The sequence below is a fragment of the Colletotrichum gloeosporioides genome (genome assembly GCF_011800055.1).
Source record: "Colletotrichum gloeosporioides strain Lc1 chromosome Unknown consensus_67, whole genome shotgun sequence".
In the NCBI taxonomy this organism is placed as follows: domain Eukaryota; kingdom Fungi; phylum Ascomycota; class Sordariomycetes; order Glomerellales; family Glomerellaceae; genus Colletotrichum; species Colletotrichum gloeosporioides.
Genome location: NW_025544712.1, coordinates 465,543 through 485,638, shown reverse-complemented (window position 1 = coordinate 485,638; position 20,096 = coordinate 465,543). Strand labels below are relative to the sequence as shown.

General features: G+C 50.1%; 4 protein-coding genes across 4 annotated transcripts; 2 read left to right on the top strand and 2 right to left on the bottom strand.

Annotated features, from left to right (window-relative positions):
- Positions 1-250: 250 nt before the first annotated feature.
- On the bottom strand, positions 251-1,730 carry GCG54_00005542 (Xanthone prenyltransferase A; the record flags this gene model as incomplete). The annotated part of the gene is made up of 2 exons (XM_045405564.1): positions 251-1,660; positions 1,713-1,730. 2 exons carry the CDS (start codon positions 1,728-1,730, stop codon positions 251-253), a joined length of 1,428 nt encoding a protein of 475 aa, XP_045260545.1.
- Positions 1,731-2,722: 992 nt separating this feature from the next.
- GCG54_00005541 (Laccase-1) lies at positions 2,723-9,772 on the top strand (the record flags this gene model as incomplete). The annotated part of the gene is made up of 15 exons (XM_045405563.1): positions 2,723-3,017; positions 3,074-3,224; positions 3,289-3,328; positions 3,385-4,182; positions 4,237-4,851; positions 4,914-5,024; positions 6,000-6,083; positions 6,132-6,261; positions 6,320-7,010; positions 7,605-7,699; positions 7,749-8,149; positions 8,209-8,756; positions 8,822-8,933; positions 8,993-9,592; positions 9,653-9,772. The coding sequence occupies 15 exons, from the start codon at positions 2,723-2,725 to the stop codon at positions 9,770-9,772; spliced, it is 4,791 nt and encodes a 1,596-aa protein (XP_045260544.1).
- Positions 9,773-10,758: 986 nt separating this feature from the next.
- On the top strand, positions 10,759-12,017 carry GCG54_00005540 (uncharacterized protein; the record flags this gene model as incomplete). The annotated part of the gene is made up of 3 exons (XM_045405562.1): positions 10,759-10,763; positions 10,807-11,160; positions 11,219-12,017. The coding sequence occupies 3 exons, from the start codon at positions 10,759-10,761 to the stop codon at positions 12,015-12,017; spliced, it is 1,158 nt and encodes a 385-aa protein (XP_045260543.1).
- Positions 12,018-12,318: 301 nt separating this feature from the next.
- Positions 12,319-13,227, bottom strand: GCG54_00005539 (uncharacterized protein; the record flags this gene model as incomplete). The annotated part of the gene is made up of 3 exons (XM_045405561.1): positions 12,319-12,445; positions 12,564-12,712; positions 12,769-13,227. 3 exons carry the CDS (start codon positions 13,225-13,227, stop codon positions 12,319-12,321), a joined length of 735 nt encoding a protein of 244 aa, XP_045260542.1.
- Between the last annotated feature and the right edge of the window lie 6,869 nt (positions 13,228-20,096).

Below are 20,096 nucleotides of genomic sequence, written 5' to 3'. Positions count from 1 at the left end.
GATTAGTAGATTTAGGGGTTAGCGGATATGTCCTAATGGTGCACCGTACCGGGGTTACCACCGCGGAAGGAAAGCAGAAATTCCTTTGGGTCAGCGGGTTGCATCCATGACCCATCCATGACACGTGCGGCCTGTTTCACTGGGTTATTGGTCTGAAGATCCAAGAGGGTCGCCGGCATGTCTTCCTTGCCGCGCAAGCGAGAATTGGAGCACAAACTTTATTGCCCAATTCAACTACCTAATTCACATTCTAGAATCCTGTAACTCGCGCAGCAATTTCTCTGTGCACTCTTGCAGCCCCTCCGTGGCGCTTGGGATGGTGTCCCTCTGGTGCAATGTATGTCGTAATCTGCAGTTTGCCCCCTCTGATCATCATGGACAGCCACATGTGAACGCCGCGAGACTCCTTCAGTTCCCTGTGCGGTATGATATCGCGAAGGGAACTCCAGTAGGCGTCCACGTATTGACCTCGATCATTGTCTACCATCCACTTGGTGATTGCCTCTGCAATTGCCTGATCATCTGCGCCATAGTGACATACTGGAATGTAGAACTTCACGTCGGGTAACTCTTGTTGACGAAGTCCGATATCAAAGTAGTACGCAAAGGTCCCCCAAAGGCCCGCGGTGTCAACTCCATCGGTTGAAACGTTGTATTGGGGTGCTTTTGGGAGATCCTGATCCTGAGGGAAGTCTGCAGGGAGATTGCAAACAGCCTTCATCAGCTCCCAGGCCTTTTCAAGTAAATTACCGGGGACGCCAATCTTTCCCCCCATCGTTAGAACGGACTTGACACTTTCGAACGATGTACGAGCCTCGACGCAGTAAAGTTTGAGGCGCGCATCCGCTGGACGGACAACGTCAATACCCAACCAAAGCGGTGTGAGTGTCAAGCCCAGGTCTGGCGCCTCTCCTTTGACGAAGGAGAACACGGAGCCAATGGTTGGTGTATCGGGGACTGCAGAGGTGATAGCATCTTCCCAGACGGCCATGGGAGTAAGACCGACTTGACCGAGCTTGCGCGGGAAGAAGTACGCCTTGGGGAGTATCTCATGCCCCAAAAACTCGAATCCGAGACATACGTTCGTCATTATTGGCCGTTCATTAGTCTCCAGGTACTTGTGCTGTGCAGCGTCGTAGAATTTCCCGATAAAGTGATTGAACAAGCTCATGTCGAGAGACGGAATTTGGGGTGCCATAGAGTACAGCATCTCCGTCGCCGGTTTGATGTTCAAAGGATCCATATAAGTGCCTGCAAATCGACTAAATGGCTCCATGACCATGCGAATTTCAGGCTTCGTGCCGGCTTCGTTCCATCTCCAGCTGTACTCGATGTGTGTCCCATCCAGAGAAAGTCCGCTGTCTCCCTTTGCGGATCCTAATGCAAGCACGCGAGGGGAAGAGCCCAGCCGCGGAGCCACCTGGTGATAGATGAATAGGAGAAACTCATATTGGGCCTCCAGACTGTAGTCCGCGTTGCGAAAAAGAGCAGCGAAATGAGGCCCAACCATACTCCACCAGTAGTCACTGTGCTCGTCCCTGGGCGGCAGCCATTTCGACACTGATGAAAGCGCCGACCTGGTGACTAGGTTGTTTCGCGCGTTTCCATTCGTATTGATCTTGGATCGGCTAACTCGAGACTTCGTTTTGTCTTTGAATGGCTGTTCACTGCGTTCAGCAGGCGAGCTTGTTATGACATTTGGTATGACTTACTGAGTCCCAAAGTGGCATCCTGACTACTGAAGCTGATTCCATTTTCCCGTCGCTAATTGGGGTGAGTCTTGACTGCAACAAGTGAGCTGTGGAGGACGTCCAAAGCCCAAGTGCTTGAGGCTTGTTGTGAGAAAGATGGCGAGAAAAGTGCCACCGAAACCTATCAGATGCTGTTGGTGGGATCCCATGTGTGAGCCCAGGTTGACTAGGCTATTGCCTGATCCGTTTTTCTCAAATTACGGGCCTGGTCCTGGAACAAAAAGCTCTAGCTGGTGAGCTTGAAGTCTCTCGAGTCAAGAGCACTGAATGAAGATGATGCTTTACAAAACCTCCGAACAATTTGGGTTGATGTCGTAATTTCTTGAAGTTCTCAAGGTTTCGGATGCTGCTAATAGCAGCTGATCACGGATTAGTCCGCCATTGTGGTACTACGTTATGGTGTCGTAGAACTCACGCTCGTTCCTCATCCCAGTGGTGCGCACATAGAAAGAAATCTGCCCAGACAAACGCTCGGCAGCTAGCTCATGGCGCCATGTTTGAGGTGACAGAATTCTGTTCGCCGGAAAACTAACTATATCTAGAAGTTTTTCAGATGATTTGCAAGGTTTCCCAAGGCTTTCCATCCCAACACTCGTCGTCAAACTTTAGTTCTGGTTGGATTAGCTTCATCCCGGCTTGGGTGGGAGGCACGCGACGGCCACGGAGCTGTTCGTTCGGTTGGCCTCTGCCGTGCATCAATGCGAGTAATGTGTTGATCCATGTTTACACCCCACCTTGGGCAGCAAAGGGTACCAAGGCGATGATGGAAAATAGACTAGGCGATGATGGTTAGCTTGTGTCTGAGACGGAGCGATCGCTCTTTCGATGTACGACAACTAGCAGTGTTGCGCCTAGGAGACTCAAGCCAAAAATCTATCTTCTTTCTGTGAGATATCGCCGGCGGGCTCCGTATCTAACGACACAGCTATTCTTTTTTGACCCTCAGTCTCTTGTTGAGAAAAGCACCCATCATGGAGTTCCCTATGAAGTTTGATCAAATCAATGGCGTAGTTGTTAGTGGCGAGAGTCAGGCGCAGAGCTATCGTAGGGACCGAGCTTCGATCGTGGCCCCAGCTTCACGACCAGCTCGTTGGTCCCTTCTTGGGTCGATTATCGCCCTATTTGTACTGATTTGGTGGAACGTTTGGCCTGTCAGTCACCGCAACGAACTCTTCTCGGATGTGGGCGTAGGCCCTCATGTCAAGCCCGCAGAGCAAGTAATTAGACGATACAATCTTACAGTTGGGGCTCGATGGCTGAATCTAGGTTTGTTATCTGAAATTCCCAGTCACGTGTGAGATATTTCTGATGCATTACTTTAGATGGTGGCTTTTGGAGAGGTTTCTATGTTTGCAATGGAGAGACCCCATGCCCAACCCTCTATGCCGAGGAAGGGGATATTGTTGAGTTGAACGTCCACAATGATCTGTTTGCTCAGGTGTCTATCCATTGGTCGGGAATGAATCATCGAAAGTAAGCTGGTGATAGTTTTCAAATAATGGTGTACCTCATGAATTGAGCTGAAATATTTGGGCAGATTCGGGTTTTGGAACGACGGAACTGGAGGCCTGAACCAAGTAAAATGAAACCTCGTTCTTCTTGTCTACCCTTCTTGCGCTGACCGGCTCGATAGTATGGACTCTTGCAACGAGGGAACTTCACCTCCCGTTATGATACCACAGGACATTGGGGACTGAACTGGTATGCCGACCATACTGGTCTGGGGATCATGGACGGGGCCCATGGACTGACTTACGTCGCGCCGGCACCCGACCGCCCTCGTCCTTATCGCGAAATAACTTCGTCGCCCACAGACTTATCCCTCATTCACGAGGCAGAACGGAATGCAAAACACATGCTGATTTATAACTACTATCGACGAGATGCCGGATGGCGGGTTATGGAGTTGAAAGGCGAAGGGACAAACTTGAATTGCTACGATTCTATCCTCGTTAACTCCAAAGGTCGACGACACTGCCGTCATCCCGACTTCACTGAACTGGACGGAAACCTGTTAGATGAGTCAGGTTGCAGAATTGAAAACGGAAACGATGGAGTTCGCTGCACTCCTACCAAGGCTGACTACGAGGTGAAGTTACTTCCACTTCAGATGCGCATGCAATATCTTTATTTTTACTCACTGCTATCTCAGGTAATTGAAACCCACGGTAGACCTTGGATCATGCTCAACATCCTGAACATCGGATTCGAGCATGCTATCCACTTCAGCATTGACGACCATAAGATGTGGATTGTTGCAAATGACGGCGGATTCATCAAGCCAAAGCTTGTTGACGTTCTCTACATCACAAATGGGGCCCGCTACACTGTCTTGGTGAAGCTGGATCAGCCAGGAGACGACTACACAATGCGACTGGTATCGACCAGCAAATATCAAAACCTCCATGGCTATTCGATTCTTAGATATCCCGTGAGTCTGCCCCATGAAACGTCAGCTCAGCAAGGTTGACATACAGTCTTCAAGGCGTTGCGCTACCCAGCCCATGGCGCGCCGATGGAAGTTCAGAATCCACCAAGTGGCTCGCCGCCATGTGTAAGACCCGATGGCGCAGTCGCACCCTCATGCAAAATGGCGTCGACAGCGTCTATGGCGCCCTACACGCTCATTGCACCCCCAAAGGCCAACAGAACTCTTCACTTCAAGATTGATCAGCAGCCTTCGCGGTACGAGAGGCACGTCACCGAATTCTTCCTGAACCAGAAGCCGTGGCAACTGTACCACTCACAGATGGGACCGCTGCTCTTTGTTGACAACGTCTCGGCCGTGGAGGCCCCCGTGGTCGGTGGTTTGCCGTGGGGAACCACAGTCGACGTGATCGTCCAGAACACAGTCGACGAGATGATGCCACTCTACAAGCATGGCGACCCCATGTTCCTTGTCGGTTCCCAGCCCAACGCAACCTGGAAATGGGACACCGTGGAAGATGCGCTCGCAGCCGGAGTAAAGCACCTCAATGTCCGAGATCCCCCTTTGCAGCTGGTTCATGACGTGCCACCCCTGGGTTGGGCAGTACTCCGGTGGCAGATTCGGGTCCGTGGGGCCACCATGCTACACTCCAACAAGTTCAAATACTACGCGGTGAGTTCGGGCTCTCTCCTATTCTCCTACCTGACCCCGGCCATGGCTGACCCCGCATTCAGATGGGCATGTCAGTACCCCTGCTTGAGGGCATGGATTCAAGCATGCGGGATGAGGTGCCAGAACATGTGAAGCACATGCCGCATGTTGAATTCGCGCCGAAGAACGACGGAGTGTTTGGTTAAGCTTGGGCACACGGGGCAATTTGCCTATAATAGTGATGTTTTAGGTAGTTAAGCGCCGAATTCTTTCTGCCCGCGCCCGCCTCGTGTCAATAAGCTTCCAGCTAGTTTACGTTGCACGTGAAGTGCTACAACCTCAATTGCAAGACGCTCGGAGTTGATTACGCACAATCTAATGAGCAACAACATTATTAGGCGCTTGCTTTACCTGGAATGGTTTGATCGTTACGCAAAACAAAGTCAAACGAAACTGTCTCGATGGGTGGTTGATTGGTTGGACGTAAACCAAACGGATTAAAGTTCCTCGGAGCCGCCCGACTGGCTCACAATGCGGTGCGTGTTCCGCGGCGTCCCTTCGGCATCCCATCGGTTTCCACGACACGCAGGCCGTCATTTTCGACACCTTATGTATGACTCAAGAACTTCAACTGCAAAGTCCGATGGTGGTTTTCATTTGTCCTTTTTCACAAAGAGTTTTTGGTTGCTTTAATGCTCATCGAGCTTTTCGTTGAAAGTTACCGACCGTGCTTAGCTTGGGTAGAGGGTGGATTAATATCCGTCGCAATAGAATGTTTGCACGATCATTCGCTTGCATGCAGTCTACGACCTTATTGAGGCTCGGATGACTTCTGCTGAAATATGCTTTCTGCCTCCGGTCATATGGAAGAACCTTAATGCCCAAGATGTGCCATAACTGACACGAAAAGTACGATAGTATCGCTTCTCGAATCACTCACATGAACCTTGTTCACTGCACACAGTAGCTAACGCCGTAACAGTCCCTAAAGCATAACGACAGAGATAGTCGAGCTTTCTAGGAAACAACCATCTGCCACCCATTCAAACATCAAAACAGGCCACAAGACGTGCCCCTTACCCAAGTTTCTCACCCGAGCCACTTCCTGAACAATTATCTCCGTTGGGTTATCCACTACCAATATGCTCCCCACCTACGTCCCTGTCCAGAAGGTCGAGGCGAAGAATGGCATCGTCTATGCCTATCGACGGCTTGGCCCCGCCGAGGGTATCCCTCTCGTGTTGCACATGCATGTGAGTGGCACTCGTGTCGATCCAGACCCGATAGCTGATGATTATCAGGTGAGAGCCTCCATGGGTTACTGGGATCCCGTGTTCATACGCCCACTTGCGATGAAGCGCCCGGTCATCATGTTCGACCCGCCGGCAGTTGGACAGACCACTGGCGACACCCAACGCACCCCAATCGACAGTATGTGCTCCTCTACCTTGATCATTAGTAAAGCCGTCAGCTGATCCATGCTCCCTAGTAAATATCATGGGAGACGATCTAAACGCATTCCTTGATGCCTTGACTCTCGATTACATTGACTTGCTTGGCTTCTCCATCGGAAGCATGGCCTGCCAAATGGCAACGCTATCAAAGCCAGATAGAGTGAGGCGCCTGATCCTAGTCGGCGCTGATCCCTCCGGGCCAACCCCAGGGGACCACTTTTGGCCCCGGACCGACCCGAACCTGGATCGTTTCCTGTCCTTGCAGCGCAGTGCCTCTGAGGCGGACTGGCAGGCCGCTTACACTCTCACTTTCTTTCGCAATGATGACCAGGGCACAGCGGCCGCCGACTCTTACTTCAAACGCTTGCGACAGAGTGAGTTCAACGAAAATGCTGCCGATGGAGCACTACCAACCTTCAACGACGTGGAAAGCTTCATGATACAGTTGGCGTGTATCAAGAACTGGTGCGCGCCGGGTGACAAGAACAAACATTCGTACTACAGACTTCATGAGCTTACAATGCCCGTGCTCGTGATGACGGGCGATGATGACTACCTGGTCCCTACACCTCGGAGCTATGAGCTTCTGGATGGGATACCCAACTGCATGCTAGTCATTTGGCCTCGTGCCGGACACGCGTCCATCTGGCAGTATGCTGAGAATAACGCAGCCAGGGTCAATGAGTTCTTGGACAGCAACCCTGACAATTACGTGGAACCACGCTTGTGACAGTTTGTTCATGAAAGGTTGCTAGGATAGGAGATTGAAAGTCTGCTTGGGTCACAACACCACTCACTCAATGTAAAGTCCGAAAGGCTCGGAAATACTAGTTTCGAACAATGAAACAATGCAGCTGCGATGGTTTCCCAGAAGGCACTTACTGAACCTCGACTATCCCCCCGCATGAACACTGCGACTCCCCGGATTACTCCACAACTTGGATCCCTACCCCGGGGAGTACTCAGGTTCCGTGCCGGTACGAATGACTCGGACCTAAAGCTTCGTCCCGGAGCTAGTGGGATTCTCGTCAATGCACCGGCAGCTGGTGGGCCGGATAGAGATTCCTGATCTGGAGAGAGTGGCATAGTTGACGCGGATCTCTAAGAACCTATCGGGGTTCGACTGTGAGTTGGTGGCCGACTGTGTGGTGTAGGTAGTATGGCCAGAACCACAGCAGAGGCTCAACTTACACCGGTGCAATACATCATACAGGGCATTTTATGTCCATCCTACTATCACCCTCATCAGGTTCTTCCAAAACGTGCCAGGACATCTTGTGAACGAAACTGAAGTAGTGTTTTTGGAATGATGCACGTCAGAGTCGTGGGTTTCTTTCTTTCTGCGCTTGCAGTAGTTGTGAGTAAAGAAGTCCGGAAATATAATCTCACATTAACGTATGCTTGGGATAAACAAGGTGCGACCTAACTGACCCTGTTCAGTTATTTGTTCTGACTGAGACGCAGATGGTCATGGCCGTCCGACCTATCTCATCAACGGAGACACTCCTGGGCCTGTACTCACCGTTGAAGAAGGAGAAACCCTTGAAGCATTTGTGGACAATCAACTACCAATTGAAACCACTATTCACTGGTATACTCCTGTGCAGTCTATTTTCCGTGAAATTAGACAATATCTAAGGTCACACAGGCACGGTATTTATCAAATTCACGAGCCCTGGAACGATGGCGTACCAGGCGTTACCCAGGTAAGCATTCCCGTAAACATCACCTGCGTCAGCCACCGGTCATCTAACAATATGGAGTGGGCCACCGAGCCCAGAGACAACTATACTTATCGATTCACACCTGAAGGACAGTATGGAAGCTACTTCTATCATGGGCACTTTGGCCCCGCCTTCTCTGATGTAAGTGTTACTTATCTTCGCTCCAAGCCCATCGATCAGCCTGACCAGGATGTAATCAGGGCCAAAGGGGTCCGATCTGGATTGTGCCAGCTGCCTGGCGTCCTCGACCGTACCATCTCATATCTGACAATGAGCACGATATCCGGGCCATGCGAGTAGCGGAGAGAAATCCACGACACGTCATTATTGCCGACTGGAATGATCAGCCAATGGACATGTATCTCATCCGCTTCCGTGACACCGGATATATCCCAATATGTGCCAACAGTCTGACTCTCAACGGGAGGGGTGGCACGCGATGCGAGTCTGCTCGTGATCTCGAAGATGCTGGTGGACCTGGACGCAATGAGAGGGGTTGTCGCTACCTAATCCCTGGCCATGAATACACCAACCCCGAATTCTGCACCGAGACACACCCGGAACTGGAAGTCATCCAAGCTGATCCAGAGGAAGAATGGATCTGGATCAATTTCATCCACTCTGGAGCCCATCATTCCCTTGCTATCAGTATCGATGAGCACGAATTCTGGGTTGTAGGGGCTGATGGAGAATTTGTACATCCGCAACGGGTGGTAAGGACTCATGTCAATCTCGGTGAAAGAACGAGGTGAGACTCATGCTCATACGCTTCCTTCATCTATCACTTAGACTACTGACCCTTGCTCAATGCAGCATTCTAGTCAGATTGGACAAGTCTGCTGGAGACTATGCGTTGAGACTGCATTCTCTGCGGTCTGAGCAGATGATTCAAGGAGCCGGTATCTTGCGATATGCAGCAGCAAAGGTGACCTTCACTCATACTTGATATGAGAGATGAATCGAGCTAATGAGAAGTTCTTACAGGATCTATCTAAGAGCTCCAATCGAACAGTTCCCAGCACTAAACCATGGCTACATCTAAACGGTAGTCTTGTGGATCCTGCCAACAAGGTCATGGAAGAAACCAAGTTATCACCATTCCCGCCTCGACCGCCCCCTCAGAAAGCGGATTTCACGCTCAAATTCACAGTCAACAACGCGGGGCCATCAACATGGGTCCTCAATGCGGCACCGCATGAGTTCTTCCGTCAGAATGTCCCTCCCATTTTATGGAACGAAAAGTCCCGCGGCAAGACGTCGTGGGGAAATCCACATGGGTTTCTCAAAAACGGATCCGTCGTCGATTTGATCATTGAGAATGGAGCCAAAGTCGACGCCAGCCACCCTTTCCACAAGCACAACCACAAAGTCTTCATCGTCGGACAGGGGCAAGGCGGTTTTCCTTGGAAAGATGTCGACGACGCCATCAAGCACGGGGGCGGGAAATACTTCAACTTGGATAATCCACCTTACCGAGACGGGTTTACTTTGCAAGCGGGGGAAGGAAAGTTCGTCGTGGTCCGCTACAAGATTTACTTTCCTGCTGTCAGCATGCTGCATTGTCACATGATCCATCATTTCGCGGTAAGCCTTAGCCTCGCAAGTTCTATAGTTGCTCGGTCACTAACTCGGCTCCGACGGCAGAGCGGGCAACAGGTCATTCTGTTGGAGGGAATGGAGGTCATGCCTCCAGTGCCAGAGGAATTGAAGAACAAGCCTCATGTGGAGTTTCAGATGCCTCCGCGGTACGGGCCGCTGGACTGATGGGCTGCCTCAAAAAGTTGACGGCCGCGAGAATGGCTTATTGCAGCGGTCAATTTGATTTCAGTACAGTTTCCTTGATATTTTACTACCCGTCCGAGTCAATAAAATCGCTCAAGAAGGGCAGCAAAAAACTGTCGAAGGGTTCTCCCCGACCAAGCCTTCAGTAGTGAAGATTGGGCTGCTGAGCTTCACGTTCCAGACTCAGCGGGTGTCCGTAAATGATGCATAAAAATACCCGGTCTTGGCCGTTTGGGTTGAAGAATTCTTTGAAGTGTGCCGCGGATGTTATCGAGGTTGTGCCGTTGCACTGCATGAGCTAGCGGTTAATGGCCCCTCGGGACCTGAACCTCGAACCTCGGCGTTGACTCAGATATGTCTAAGGTGATATCGATCCTCGACATCCAAATAACATAGGCATTGGTTGAATCTTATCGCCGAGACGAATTTGATATTGCAACCTGTTCCGATGTGAGCAAGGTGCGGCGCGTCAACAGAGACTTGCATCTCAACATCTCTCCGATCATTGTCTCTCTCAAATTGCACGCGGCCAGCCATTTGACGAGGCCCCTTACAGGCGAAGACCACACTCGGCTGCTCAAGGAAGCATGAAAACAGTAAGCGCATCTCCAATATTTCTCGTGTTTTTCATATCGCGCCCTACCCGGAGTGCGAGAACGAGCTTGGATTGACGTCGTCGGTCCCGGCCCGAGTCAGACGCATCAAAACAACCCCTACCCCAAATCCACGCCAGTCGGAGGCCCCGCTACACCTAATTAACCTTGTCCCGGGCTGTCCTCGCTGCGGTGCCACTGTTCCTAGCTGTTTCTGGGTATTCCGTGGGAATATTTCGCCCTTGTCACTCCACAAATAGCACCACAGAAAGGGGCATCATCTTGGCAATCTCGAAGAAAACGGCTTTTCTATCCACAATAGGTGCAACCGAGGCACGCCTTTTTTTTCTGCTAAGCTTTATTACCCAATGCAAAATGGTGTCAGCCGAGGAACCTGAGTGGCCTGGTGGTGTTTGTATATAGTGGACAGGGACCCCTCGGGCGATATGGGGTTGTTTTGTTTACGCACGACACCGGCGTCACCACCAACTGCATTCACATTCTTTTTGAACTCGCCGTGATGTCTGTCGTAACTCTTAATGACCCTCGGGTCAAGTACCAGAGCGCCACGCTGAACGGCGTCGAGTACAACTACATCCTCGCCGAGCCAGCGTCAGGCAATGTCGTCGGCACGATTTTCCTCATCCACGGATGGCCTGATATGTCCCTGGGATGGCGTAACCAAATCCCTTACCTTCTTTCAAAAGGCCTCCGGGTTGTCGCTCCTGACATGATGGGCTACGGCGGTACGGATGCGCCGGAAGATGTCAGCTTCTAGTGAGTTGAGACTCATAACATGCCATTCTCTGGAAAGATGCTTACTGCTCCCGTCCAGCACCTTCAAGCGCGCCTCAGACGACATCGCCGCCCTCGCAAGCCACCTCGGCCTATCTCGCATCATCCTCGGCGGCCACGACTGGGGCGGTGCCGTGGTCTACCGCGCCGCCCTCTGGCACCCCGAGCTGATCTCCGCCTTCTTCGTCATCAGCACGCCCTTCGCGGCCCCACGCCTCACATACATCGACCAGGCTGTCGCCCTGCCCACGCTGCACTACCAGCAGCAGTTCCGCACCGACGCCGTCCAGGACTACATCGGCCTCCCCGAGGCCCAGAACGCCACCCGCGTCCGCCAGATCCTGAACACTATCTACGGTGTCCGACTCCCCGGTGGCGGATCGGCCTTCAACTCGAGCGGCGCGGGTTTCACGTTCGAGCTGCTCGACGAGGTAACGGAGGACACGCCGCTGCTAACCGCGGAGGAGATGGACTACTATGTCGAGAACTACGTCAGCGACCCGTTCAACAGGACGCTAAACTGGTACCGCACCGGCGAGCTGAACTGGCAGGACGAGCTGGCGCTGGTGCCGGCGAATGCCTCATATACGGCCAAGTACACACAGCCCGCGCTGTATATCGGTGGCTCGCTGGATACGGCGCTGCCCCCGGTGCTGTCGACGGGTATGGAGACGTACTTTAACAGCCTGTCGCGGGGTGAGGTGAATGGCACTCACTGGGTGATGTGGGAGAAGCCCGAGGATGTGAACTCGTATGTTGGAAACTGGCTCGCCAGCTCGGTTCTTGGCAATGTGACTATTGGCTTGAACCTGACTGCTGCGAGTGCTCTCCTTCACTAAAGATGTTCCAGTGTAGTACTCGAACCACCTAAGGGTTCTTAATAGTGTGCCTATTCAAGCAATCACCACATGAATAATGAAAGTATTTCACATTGTCGTGAAAAAGGTTTGTAGTATATATATGCAGCGAAAATAACGAGGAGATATTTCCGTCTATCACCACCAATTGCGATGTACGGCCCAACACGTCTTGCAACTTCCCCTGCCTACTCTTTGTAAGCAGTTGCATATTTCGCAAGCAGCCACATCGCCTGCTTCAGAACGCGATTTCCATAACTGAACAGTTCAAGTTCGAATGCGATTACTCAGGCTTGCGGATCCAGACGAGGAGATCCCCGTTGCCATACGCAAACTCAGAACCCTGGACAGTATTGTCCTTCAGAGTGCACGCGTCCATGATATAGCCCGCACCACGGGCGACATCATTGCTAAATCAGGGGCAAACACCGTCAGCATATGTCTCCATCAACCAAAAGGCTACTCAACTCGGGCCAAACATAGGAATTCTTAGGGATTTTTGAGAGTGTAGGGGAGGAAGGATCCTACCAGGAAGAGGCTGCGGGAATGCTGCCCGAAGTGACGCCCGTGATCTGCGCATTGCCGATGGTGCAGAAGTGGCTCTTCGCGTTGGAGACGACGCACGATGTGCTGCCGAGGCCGGCAAGGTAGTTGATGCACGAGACGGCATCGGCGACCTATCATCAATCCAAAGAGTCAATCATGAGGCCGCTTCAGTATTTTTAGAGGGCACCGTGAAGAACCGTACCGAAGCCTGGGTGCCTGCGATGGTGTTGCACTTGGCACGCTTGCGAACCCGGCCGTAGTCCCAGTCAGGAGAAGCTGCCTCAGTGGCATCGTCACGCTTGCGAGCGCGGCCATAGTCCCAGTCCGGAGTGGCAGCTGCCTCGGGGACCTCGTCACGCTTGCCGTAATCCCACTCGGGGGTAGCTTCCTCAGCGGCATCGTCACGCTTGCGAGCGCGGCCATAGTCCCAGTCCAAGGCAGCCGCCTCGGAGGCGTTGACGGACTTGTAGTACGCCTCGACGGCCTCCTCGGGAGTGAGGTTGTCGCCGTGCGGGTTGGCGATGATGCCGTCGACCCACTTGACGAAGGAGAAGACCTCGGGGGCCGCAGATGCTGTGGGAGCGGCGGCAGCGAGGGGGGCCAGGGCGGCCAGGGTGGCGACGGCGCTGAGGGCGAAGTTGACCATTTTGAATGATGAATGAAAGGCAGGTGGTTGAGACTTGACTGAGGTGCTGAGGGAGGAAAGAAGTTGGACGGCTGAAGGTCTCAAAGCTACCTTATATACGTGATCGCTTCATCGTTGGAGACTGAGGCTTCGCACATGTTGCGCGTAATTGCCTACAAACACCATCTCCACAAGACTTCTACACCAAAGTTCCATAGTCATTCACGTCGCGTACCAAAGATCTTTTTCTTTGTCTCCAGGAACTGAAGTGAACGGCGGCGGCCGACCTGGTCCTTGTAAACAGCAAGCGGTCAAGCGCAACAAGACTTAACCCAGCTTCCAGGTCGTTTGTCTAGCGGAGTTGTGACAATCTCAGAGCCAGGAACGGACCCCGCCAAACAAGCTACATTATCACCCAAGGGAACCACCTCATTCGTTCTCCCCCAGCCCCGTAAGGCTAGCAGGGTCCCGAGGCCCAGATCGTCCTTGGTACGGAAGCACGAGGCAGGTCTGGCGCGGCATCGTGGATGATTGCGTTGCCGTTCCAGGGGCTCATTGAGCCGCTTTCGCTAGTCGCAAGCGAGAAAAAAGCTTGAACAAAAGGTCCAAAAACGACTTGCTTGTTAGGGCCCAGCGCGAGCCAGTTTTCATATTGAAAAGCGGGACCGGGCCGAGATCCAGGTGGAAACGTTGGTGTACCCGTACCGTCTTACAAGTGTCAAGCCACGGCAAAGTCCCGACGCAATGGAACCCCTAGTATATGTTCATCAGACTCAGGAGAATACATCGAATGGCGTACCAGCCTAATCTCAAAGTCTCATACTGACTGTCCTACTTGAAAATGGCCGAAAAAGGGCTCTATCGCCGAATCCCATCACGTTCACAATCCGCTGGACCTCTCAAAGCCATTTTTACATTTCGAAAGTCCCACACGCCAATATCTAGACCAAGGTTAGGTTTATCTCCTCCACCAATCAAACAAGGTGTTTCTCATCGTCATGAGGGCGCATAGTGAATGAGGTGAGTATTTATTTATGACAAGCACTTTGGTGTGCCAAATTACCGTATGTGAACTACTCTATCCATCATCAAATAGTCAGGATGTGATCCGACCGGGGGCGCTAGCCCAACTCCATCCTGTGGCGGCCGATCCCTGCGATGAACCCCACGATGTGGCCAGACGACTCGGTCGAACCGCCACTGACTGTGATTCTGCAGCTCAATTCTTGAACGCGGAGGCGGCCGATCCTTGTTGCTTAGAAATCTAGAGTTCGCTGTTATTGAAGAGCGGGCTGCCAATTACTACTCTCAGTGCGCAGGGCTCATGACCTACGAGATGAAAAGACATCTGAAACCGAAGGAAACGGCTCTCTGTCTCTTCTCTCATTCTCTCTCTGTGATCTACTGATATGTGATCCGGCCACTGACCATGATCCGGCGATGATGTGTTCAGCTTTTCTAGAGGGCGCTCGGCTATCAAATCCAGAAGCACCGGATCACAGATGGCTGCTATTCAATATCTCTTTGATTTCTGTTCTACCTGATCAGCTCCTGGCTCGAGAGAAATCATCTTGAAACGATGCCAAATCTTTCAACGTCTGACCTGGAACGAAAGATTCACCCGTCCAACAACCGCTGGGCCAGCCTTCGGCATCCGCAAGCTTCTCTTCTGCCCAGACAGGCCAGAATGCTGGATCCGTGGCACTGGTAATATCCCGCTGCCAAATTAGCGTTGGATTATCAAGAAGTCGAGCTCTGTACTTCTGCGCAAGATCATCTAGAGCAGCCGCCAGCTGACCTAACCCCATGAATATCCAATGAAGTTCTCTATTCTCCGAGGTATCCTGAGAAACCTCGGAGCTGAGCTCATGGATGGGGCTCATTATTTTCTGGAGGGATGGCGTCCACCTGTAATGGAAGCTAGACTCAGTCCAGTTTGTCACAGAAGGCCTACAAAATAGGAAGCGAGAGAGAAATGGCGCCCAGGCAGGTGACTTTGGAAGGCTGTTTTCTGGACATAATGTGCGTTGCTGAGCCCGCATCTCATGGTATTTTGCAAGCATGAGGGGTTCTTGGCTCTTGAGATTTCTGTAGCGAGGGTGAAAGCTAGCATATATGTGCTGGACCCAGCATAATGTAGCGTAACGAAGAAGAGGAAACTTCGAGTCCACGCATTGCCGCGGCTTCTTTTTGGACCCCTCGTCTTGGACGGCCTTGTGTCTCTTTGGTGGTGGCTCGTCTGATGGTGGCGCAGCTGGAGTCGAAGGCTGTTCAGGAACTTCAGGCCTTGGGGGCGTTGTAAAGCGTGACCGAACTCTCTCAACAGGAGGCAATGAATCCAGGTACTTATGTATTCGATCTGCCTGTAGCATCTCGGCGTCGTTGTCCACGTAGGAACGAGAAATCGGTTTCGTGATGGTGCTAGTGTACTCACGACCCCAAAGATCCGCTGACACTGGCAATCCTGGATCCGTGAGCTGTGGCAAGGGCCCCTGTTGTGCGGGGATGGACAGTCGTGAGGAGTGATCTCTTCTTCGTTTGAATCTTAGCGAAGCCTCCTTCGGGAGAGTCTGGTTAATCAAATGAGTGTGAAGTACCTCACATACCGCCTGTGTTGGCTGGAATGGAACATGACGAATTGAAACCTCAGCTTTGTTCAAGTTGTAGCCTTGTTGAACATGTGTCGACTCCTGCAAATCCGGTTTGGACTTTTCTTTTCCTTCGGCTAGCTTTGGGCGTATATCCTCTTGGAGCTTGCGAATGGGCTTTTGGGGAAGATCATGAGTAAGGTGTGACAAGCAAGCACTTGCAAGTCTCCCGTGAATAGCCGTAGCATTTGCCAGTGAAAAGCAGTCTGGAACCTGGCATCGTGGCGATGTCAGAAGTTCCCTCACGGAGAGATGAATAAAAGCTGGCCGGCCGAAAGGATCTATTTCCACGAGAGCTCCGGTCAAACGAGGGATGCATGCCGGAAAGTCTACCAGATAGTCGAGGTCCGTGGTCTCCTCGCCAGGAGTGATTGCGAGTGCGACGTGCAAGGCCTCGCTCGCAAGGGGGTAGAATGCCGCTCCGACCCAGCTGAATATCTTCGCGGCCATTTCCTTGGCGTGCTGGCTAGCCTGGTCCAAACGATGAAGAATGGCGATGACCAATCCGTCTAACCCGTCGAACTTTTGCGTGTCCGCAAGAAAGGTATGCCGATTCTTCGGCGTAAGTGCGGGATTGCTGAGCCAGGATACGAACAACTGAGCCCACAGAAAGATGCCATTCGCCTGTCGGGCCGCCAGAATCGCGGTGTCTTCTGGGATGGCGCGGTTTCCAAAGTATCCTTCTTCAACCAGCATTTTAAACTCCGAATTCATGAGCCCCAGAATATCTTTGAAATTGTTTTCTGTGCTCAGCGTCAAAAACATAGATGACTTCAGATAATCCCGTGGGAGTGGGAGATCCGGTCTACTGAGGAGAAGTAATCGGCAGTCGCTGTTGTTGCTGAGTTGGAACAAGGAGGTGAGCAATGTGTCGTGATCTGTGCATTCGTCGATTCCATCAACCACGACGTACACTGGACGCGCTCGGATTACCAATTTCAAGGCGTTAAGGACATCATCAAACGATGCCTCTAACTGGCCCGTCTCTTTGCTGCCTTTGAGGACGGCTAGTGAATCTAGAACCCAGGTGTCGTCATGTAGAGAGCTTATTACTTGGGTGGCAACCGCACGAAGGCAAGCTGATGATTCGCAGCTGTTCATGACATTCGACGTCCGGTTAAAATGGAAGAAGGCGGTGATTGGCATTTTGGCGTTTTCTTCGACATGGAAAGAAGATCTCTCCTGCAAGTCCTCGATAATCGTACTTGAGAGAAAGGTTTTGCCGTAGCCTGGCTTCGCTTCGATGGCTCAATCAGCATTCAGGCCTAACACGAAGAATGAAAGACGTTCTCCCACCTTGAACAAACTGAAACCTTGGCACGCCAGCCCTCAAAGCTCCGTTATCAAACGGAGCATCTCTCCAGAGCATATATTGATCGAGGCTCAGGAACCACTCCCCAGACATCTCTCGCCTCTTTCTTCTAGCGTTCTCATAGATGGTGCGGTAATCTGATACGCCCATCCACTCCTTAAGAGTAGATAACTGCCGCTCTACCGTGAAATGAAATTAGCACAGAGCTCCCCACAGAGAAGTTGGAAGATTGACAACATCAAACCTTTGGACTTTGCCAGCAACTCAGCGGCTACAACATCAGATACAACATCTACCTTCGTGAAGGATTTAGAAAGAGTAGCTTGGAGGGCATCGTAGTAGATGTCGAGTCTTGATTGCACCACGTTCATCATCTTGCTATCATGAAGCGACATTTCCTGCCGGAAAATGGCCTCGTGTCTTTTCATTCGATTGAGAAGCTGTGCGAACCTGTCGTCGAAAGATGACCAAAGTATGCGACCAACAAATGCTACCCGCTCTTTCCACGAACCTATGATAAGAGTCAGAGAGAACTTAAATGTGATCATCATCACCAGTCCGAGAGCTATTTTAGTGACATACCAGTTCGTCGACCGGACAACATCGTATACATTTGGTGACAGAAGTCGATAATGTCTGCGTAAACCACGGACAAACTCTTAGCAAGACGCTCGTTAGGCAGATTTCTTGCTCGGCAAAGTTGGACGTAGTCGTGGTACTGGGGCAGAGCAGCTGAGATCTGCTCGAACATGTCCGCGGCTCTCTCAAAGAACCCGGTGTAATTACATCCCAGCTGCAGATGAAGGTCAACTTCAGAGTATCGGTTGTAGGATGAGCGAAAGTCTCCGTACCTTGCAGACCAGGAGAACGCATCCCCAAAACCACCCGGCATACTCAGGATTTGTTTGCACAAAAGCCCCTACGACGTCAAAGTACGCGTTCAGCTTCTGTGAAAAGGCCTCGATCTTCTTGCAGACTCTTTCCAGTCGTCCGCCTTTGGCGCTGTACAGATGTAACTTCAGATCATTCAGCATTGCGTCTGCGCTCGCAAATTGCTGGAGCTCATCTTGTCTTGAGCCTGCGAGGCTGTCGCGAAACGCAGAAAGCGAGCGCTCGAAAAGATCATGCGCACTGCATAGCTTGTCACTAATGGAAATTCCTCACCAGCTGGTGACGTGTTCCTCCTACTCACTTGATCGTCTTGAAGTCCATTTGGGCGGAGTCTTTCCAGCTCTGTCAGCGGGCGCGTGAAGATTGCTTTAGAGAAGGCAAACCCCTCATTGTTAATTTCGCAGCAGGCCATACGTGCTCTTATGTGGTGTGATCACGCGCCTCGGGAGTGAGGCGACAGTTTCATAGGCGGCGGTGAACTCGTGTCGCTAGCTGTATGCGAAGGACCCCAGTCAAGGCAGCAGCAACGGGTTGCCTGGATTTGCCTTGCGATGGGTAGTGGGCACTACTTCATGCAGTTCGCATCTGCAGATTACAGCATGAACCCTTGTCAAGCCAATCCGCCTTTTCATGTAAGCTCACTTGTACTGTAGCTCACTAGTACCTGATAGGATAATCATCTTCTATATCGCACGCCTCTTAAACCGCCTCGACAAAGGCGAAACGCTCTCCAGACGTAGTGCACTCGAGTGGCCGCCATTCTGTTGTATAATCGAGCGGCATTGTTGCTAATGGATGACAATAGAACGAGCGGAGATGGGCAAATGAAGAATTGGCCGGGCTACTGCAGCCTGCTGATACTACCTATTCAACCTCAGCTCATCCTAGATATGCATTGGCCATATTAAAGCAGTCACGTCTCCGCCCGTGGCTTGGCGAGACAATCGCTTTTGAATCACAGTGTTGCTGTCCGTAGACTTCGGAACATATGCGATTGTCTCTTACCGCGACACAACAGTCGGGGCGCCAAGACCATACAGTCCGTTGCGTTGACAGCGTCCGCCCCCCCTTTTTTTCCCCGCTTATATAAAAACATAAAAAAAAGCTAATTTTACGCTATAACGTATATTTTACTATATTATATATAAAATATATTAAACCTATTACTAGTACCTTAATTACTATTAATTATTATAGTTATAGTAGTATTTAAATATATAACTATATAATAGAGATATAAAGTATATATCTAATACCTCTATAGTAGTTAATTTATTTATAGAGGTATTACTAACTTAGCTAGTTATTTTATTCTTATACTAATTAACTAGTAAATCTTATAGGAGATTAGGATAATATTACTAAGAAATAAGAGAAAAAACCTATAGTATAGTTTTATATATCTACTTAGTATAGGTTTTATATAACTTTAAGTAATATAAAAATATATTAGGGAACTTAATATAGTTCTTTAGAGTAAATAACTTTAATAGTTAACTAGAGTAATAAATCCCTTAATAGCTTAGTTTATTTATAATATTAAGTAAGAGTTTACTACTATATAGATAATATCTAGTTACTTATAGTTTACTACTAATTAGTATATATCTATAGTTTATTATATTAGATATACTAAGAAAAATACTAAGTAATAATAATAATATAATAATACTTAAAATATTAAATCTATAGTTATTAATAATTATAATAATACTACTATTTAAAAACTAAAAGACCTATAAACTAATAAATATTATTAGTTATACTAAATAAATAATTTAATAATATAGATTATAATATAATATTACTAATAAGGTATAAAGATATAAGAGGTACTACTAAAGTTAATAAAAGATAGAAATATAATATTATATAAAACTTTTTAAACTACTATAATATTATAATAACTTATCCCTTAAAGAGATATAAGATTTCTTATTTAAAGCTTTTAAGATCTAAATTAGTTATTCTATAATTAGTTAATAGTTAAATATATCTAGCTAAATAAATAAGAAGTTTATAATTATTACTATTTAGCG